General features: G+C 43.4%; 1 protein-coding gene across 1 annotated transcript in view; it reads right to left on the minus strand.

The window, feature by feature from the left end:
- LOC143799887 (SCAN domain-containing protein 3-like) overlaps positions 1–3,127 on the minus strand; it is a 29,734-nt gene extending 26,607 nt beyond the window's left edge. Inside the window, exons 1-2 of the mRNA XM_077281166.1 lie at positions 2,988–3,127; positions 1,275–2,831 (exon numbers count right to left, since the gene is read on the minus strand). Coding sequence (XP_077137281.1) covers positions 1,275–2,831; positions 2,988–3,127 — 1,697 coding nt within the window. The remainder of the gene's footprint in view (positions 1–1,274; positions 2,832–2,987) is intronic.
- Positions 3,128–6,457: the final 3,330 nt, after the last annotated feature.

The raw sequence follows: 6,457 nt of genomic DNA on the forward strand, positions 1-6,457 counted from the left end.
TAGAATACCCATCTAGTGTATATGTGTATATATATATATATATATATATATATATATATATATATATATATATATATATATATATACAGTACAGACCAAAAGTTTGGACACACATTCTCATTTAAAGATTTTTCTATATTTTCATAAGTGCAAATTTCTTAAAGTAATGATGGCCACTTGTTTTTCTTTACTTAGCTGCTTTTTTCTTGCCATAATACAAATTTTAACAGTCTATTCAGCAGGACTATCAGCTGTGTATCCACCAGACTTCTGCACAACACAACTGATGGTCCCAACCCCATTTATAAGGCAAGCAATCCCACTTATTAAACCTGACAGGGCACACCTGTGAAATGAAAACCATTCCCAGTAACTACCTCTTGAAGCTCATCAAGAGAATGCCAAGAGTGTCGAAAGCAGTCATCAAAGCACAGGTGGCTACTTTGAAGAACCTAGAATATAAGACATATTTTCAGTTGTTTCACACTGTGTATAATTCCACATGTGTTAATTAATAGTTTTGATGCCTTCAGTGTGATTGTACAATTTTCATAGTCATGAAAATACAGAAAAATCTTTAAATTAGAAGGCGTGTCCAAACTTTTGGTCTATACTGTATATATACATATAAATGTTCCTTCTGCACAGCTGTTAATACCCCCATTTCTTTATTTCCTCCCAGGGAGAAGGCGGTACGCGCACGCATGCTGAGGTGCTTGGGTCCCCTTCCTGACCGTGTCTCCATGTCTCCGGTGTCTTCCTGATCACATACTTACCCACGTGGCTGTTGCATCACACGCATCGGCTTGTGCTGCGCGTCACTCCATGCCTCCTCCCTGTGACTGGTTGGCAGTTTGCACACACCCCCTCACACATTATTGGCTCACTGCACTATATAGAGCTTACTGGTCCATGTTGTCTCCACTCTCTGGAAGACGAAATGCGCGTCAGGGTGGACGCCACTCGGACAAAGGAGCTATATTGTCATGTAAGTCCACTACTTTATTAAATTGATTCCAATGATGATCTATACCAGAGGTCCCCAACCTTTTTTGCACCAGGGAACGGCTTTAAGCAAGACCAGTTTTCCATGGCCCGGGGGGGTGGGGCAGGGGCGGGGCTTTGGTCATATGGGGGTGGGGTTATGGAGGGATGGAGCTTAGTGCATACTTATCATATAATTATGACATTTATAATGAGAATGTGATTCAACTTACCATAGGTTCAGAATGAGTGGGAGCACCAGGCTTGTTTCCCTGGATCCGTGGGAGCACTGGGCTTGTTTTCCTGCAACAAGACGGTCCCATCTAGGGGTGATGGGAGACAGTGAAACCCGAAGTGTGTTCCTTATGTCCAGTCTACTCCGTAATCTCGTTTTTGCTGTTGTCATGGCAGAAAACACAGTTTCACAAAGATAGGATGTTGGAAAAGGAAGCAGAGTTTTCAGTGCTTTGGTGGCGATCCCAGGATATTCAGCCTTGACTTTAATCCAGAATGTTGGGAGATTTGAAGTCTCAAACATACTTTTAAGGCTACCATCATTTGCAATCTCAAGCAGTTGGTCTTCTTCAAGCACGGACAAGGTCGATTCACCTGGCTTGTTCACAAATGGGTTGCGAATCCATTCCTTCCTAGTTCGTGGGTCTTTTGTGGTCGGAAAATAGCACTCAAACTCTTCTGAAAGCTGAGATAGGTGATCATGCACCAGCTGGGAGAATGAAGGCTCAGGCTCGGTCTCTTCCAAAATTCCTGCTAATGTTTGAAACATGTCAAATATCCCTGTTCTCACTCGCCGTCCCCACACTTCCAGTTTGGCTTTAAATGCAGCAACTTTATCTGCCAACTTGAAGGCAGTTGTCATTCTCCCCTGAAGTGACAGATTAAGTTCGTTCAAAAAGTTGAATATGTCACATAAGTAAGCAAGTTTTGTGACCCATTCCTTACTACTGAAATGTGCTGCAAGTGGCAATTCTTTTTCTAAAAGAAATCTATAAAGCGGGTCTCGTAACTCAAAAACTCTGGCCAGTGCTCTACCTTTAGAAAGCCATCTGACTTCTGTGTGTAGGAGAAGACATTTGTGCTCCGCGTCCATCTCCTCACAGAGCTGCTCGAACAGACGTGAGTTAAGGGCATGTGCTTTTATGTGATTAATAACTTTAATCACATCTTGCAAAACGCTGTTAAGTTCAGATGACATTTTTCGGCTTGCCAGCATTTCTCTATGGATGACACAGTGCGTAGACTCGCATTCAGACGCAACCTCTTTGACCCGGGTAGTTAAACCAGAAAGCCGTCCAGTCATGGCAGCTGCTCCGTCTGTGCATATACCGACACAAAATGACCAGTTTAGGTTTCCTGATATGTAATCATCCAAAGACTTGAATAGTTCTGCACCTGTGGTGTTGGCTGGCAACAATAATGCACATAACATATCCTCATGCACATCCTCCTGAAAAATATATCGCACATAAACAAGCATCATTGCCTTGTTGTCAACGTCAGTAGACTCGTCAACCTGGATTGCGTACCATGGTGACGCATTAATCCTCTCCAACAATTGTACCTCGATGTCTTCTGCTATTTCATTAATTCGTCTAGTGACAGTGCTCGCTGAAAGAGGAACCTGTGCCACTTTTTTAACCGCAGCCTCTCCTAAAAGTTCCTGGCAAATGTCCTTAGCGGCAGGCAGGATCAACTCTTCACCAATAGTGAAGGGCTTCTTAGCCTTGGCAATGCGGTTAGCCACTAAGAATGATGCTCTCAGAGCAGACACACTTGTTGATGTGGTGGCCTTCAATAATTGCTTCTGTCCTTCGTGTTCGCGTTTTTTTCTTTAAAAAAACTCCAAAGGCTTGTCTTTTGATGCAGGGTGCTTGGTCTGTAAGTGGCGAACCAGTTTTGAAGGCTTCATGGCCTCGTTGGATAGCCGGTCGCCACATATCAGACAGAGTGGGCTTGGGGCATGTGAATCGCCAGTTGCGATGAACCCATAATTTAAGTAGGACTCATTGTATTTTCTTTTAAATGCAGCTTTCTTTTTTTTAGCAGTCATGGAGTCTTCATCTGTCTCATTGGGTCTTTCTTCCTTTTCAAAGAAGCTCTTCAGTGATGTTTGTTTTTTACTCATTTTACAAGGGTTAGAGGTGAAGGCGTAGTGGGCCCCTAACACAGAAAGATGGCTACTGCTACTGCTGCTACTGGAGACGGGCACTGATGATGATGACCACCACTACTGCTGCTACTGGAGACGGGCACTTATGATCATGACCACCACTACTGCTGCTACTGGAGACGGGCACTGATGATGATGACCACCACTACTGCTGCTACTGGAGACGGGCACTGCTGCTATGAATTTTCACTGTTATTTGCTTTTTTCACTTTAACCAGAAAATCTGCTGCTGGGCCGCACGACACCAGAACACAGCTACAGGAGTCATAAGGGTGCGACACCTGACGTCATATCTAGCTGCCCATTAGCATCCAGAGCCCCTCCCCCTCCAACTCGCAGCTAGCAGGAGGGGAAGGAGCGCTGGACACACATGACCTGCTTGTCCCTGCTCCTGCCTGAGCACATTCTGCGAGTAGCTGCACTGTACATTGAGTTTCAGTGTACAGCACTGCTACTAGCACTGCTATATGCACCAGACAGCGCTGTATGGGGAGGATGCTGGCGGGACCTCGGTGTACAGCGCTGCTAAGTAGCAGCATTGTACATTGAGCGTCAGTGTATACAGCGCTGCTGCTTAGCAGCGCTACACACTGAACACCAGTACCGGGAGCCGCGTCACTGAAGCCAGTCTGCTGCCCCAGCACGCCCCACATAACATGTTCTGCCGGGGGCATGTCAGTGAGGAGAGCCTGCCGCCCCACCCCGTCAGGAACACACCATGCTGCGCAGGAGGGCCGCCCCGTGACGTACAACAGGTACCATGCTGTGCTGTGGAGGGCTGCGTCACTAAGACCCGCCCGACGCCCCACCCCGTCCTGCATAATGTTCTCTTCCGGGAGCTGCGAGCTGTCACGGCTACGTCAGAAAACTGAAAAACCCCAACGGCCCGGTCCTGGTCCGCGGACCGGCAGTTGGGGACCTCTGATCTATACCATGAGGTGACTTATTGCATATGGTTTCATGATGTTATGTTTACTGTTTCATACACATAGAGTTATTAATTAGGGTTCCCATATAATCGCTCAACACTTTGAGGATTGCACTGGCACTTTATTTTTTTCTATAATGAGTTTTATTTTTTGTGTTATTTTTTGATTTGATCATGTATGTATAGTGTTTACTTCCTGCTCTCCTTCCCATTTTGTTACAACACCTTGGGTGTGCGTCATTGTCTTTTTATTGTGTTCTTAGCATCATTTGTTTCCATTTTTGTTCTGATACCCCTGTTGCTGTTAATAAAGTTGTTTATGATTATATATTATACATGGTACGGGGACTTTTTTGGTCAGTTTATGTTCTCTCCTTCTCCTTATTTAATAGTTTATCTCTGACTGTCTCCTTCACCTCATACAAGTTGGATCGGTTGGGTCACAACTTTGCTACTATTGGCTATACTTTACAATAGATCCATATAGACCCACCTATAGATCCCATATATCTCCTTGTGTTTCTGTTTCTAGCATGTTGTCTAGCATAGTCCATTTTCCTGGTCCTTGCTACTGTGCCATTAACCTTGTTTAAGTTGTTTACCCCAACAAGTGCCAGTGCCAGGCAGCAGCTGCCAAGGCAAACAGGATCATGGGGTGCATTAAAAGAGGTCTGGATACACATGATGAGAGCATTATACTGCCTCTGTACAAATCCCTAGTTACAATCCCTGCACATGGAGTACTGTGTCCAGTTTTGGGCATCGGTGCTCAGGAAGGATATAATGGAACTAGAGAGAGTACAAAGGAGGGCAACAAAATTAATAAAGGGGATGGGAGAACTACAATACCCAGATAGATTAGTGAAATTAGGATTATTTAGTCTAGAAAAAAGATGACTGAGGGGCGATCTAATAACCATGTATAAGTATATAAGGGGACAATACAAATATCTCGCTGAGGATCTGTTTATACCAAGGAAGGTGATGGGCACAAGGGGGCATTCTTTGCGTCTGGAGGAGAGAAGGTTTTTCCACCAACATAGAAGAGGATTCTTTACTGTTAGGGCAGTGAGAATCTGGAATTGCTTGCCTGAGGAGGTGGTGATGGCGAACTCAGTCGAGGGGTTCAAGAGAGGCCTGGATGTCTTCCTGGAGCAGAACAATATTGTACCATACAATTATTAGGTTCTGTGGAAGGACGTAGATCTGGGGATTTATTATTATGGAATATAGGCTGAACTGTATGGACAAATGTCTTTTTTCGGCCTTACTAACTATGTTACTATGTAACAAGTGGCCTCTAAAACATCATCACATTTATCTGCAAATGCAACATGATGATAAAATCTTTTGTTTTATTCACAACGCATTTCAATGCCTTACCAGCATCTTTATCAAGTTAAAAAAACAAATGTCATAAGGGTAACCAAAATTGTATTATGCTCATAGACTATGTCTGTGACAGACGTGTGTAGAACAATCTTACTTATTACATTACAGTGTCTCTAAAATAGATCAAATCTACTGTATATTAATACAGTTACATGAAAAAGTTTGGGCACCCCTATTAATCTTAAGCTTAATGTTTTATAAAAATTGTTTTTTTTGCAACAGCTATTTCAGTTTCATATATCTAATAACTGTTGGACACAGTAATGTTTCTGCCTTGAAATTAGGTTTATTGTACTAACAGAAAATGTGCAATCTGCATTCAAACAAAATTTGACAGGTGCATAAGTATGGGCACCCTTATCATTTTCTTGTTTTAAATACTCCTACCTACTTTTTACTGACTTACTAAAGCACTTTTTTTTGTTTTGTAACCTCATTGAGCTTTGAACTTCATAGCCAGGTGTATGCAATCATGAGAAAAGCTACTTAAAGTGGTCACTTGCAAGTTGTTCTCCTGTTTGAATCTCCTCTGAAGAGTGGCATCATGGGCTCCTCAAAACAACTGTCAAATGGTCTGAAAACAAAGATTATTCAACATAGTTGTTCAAGGGAAGGATACAAAAAGCTGTCTCAGAGATTTAACCTGTCAATTTCCACTGTGAGGAACATAGTAAGGAAATGGAAGAACACAGGTACAGTTCTTGTTAAGGCCAGAAGTGGCAGGCCAAGAAAAACATCAGAAAGGCAGAGAAGAATGGTGAGATCAGTCAAGGACAATCCTCAGACCACCTCCAGAGAGCTGCAGCATCAACTTGCTGCAGATGGTGTCACTGTGCATCGGTCAACTATACAACGCACTTTGCACAAGGAGAAGCTGTATGGGAGAGTGATGCGAAAGAAGCCATTTCTGCAAGCACGCCACAAACAGAGTCGGCTGAGGTATGCAAAAGCACATTTGGAGAAGC

This window comes from Ranitomeya variabilis, chromosome 1 (genome assembly GCF_051348905.1).
Source record: "Ranitomeya variabilis isolate aRanVar5 chromosome 1, aRanVar5.hap1, whole genome shotgun sequence".
NCBI classification, from domain to species: domain Eukaryota; kingdom Metazoa; phylum Chordata; class Amphibia; order Anura; family Dendrobatidae; genus Ranitomeya; species Ranitomeya variabilis.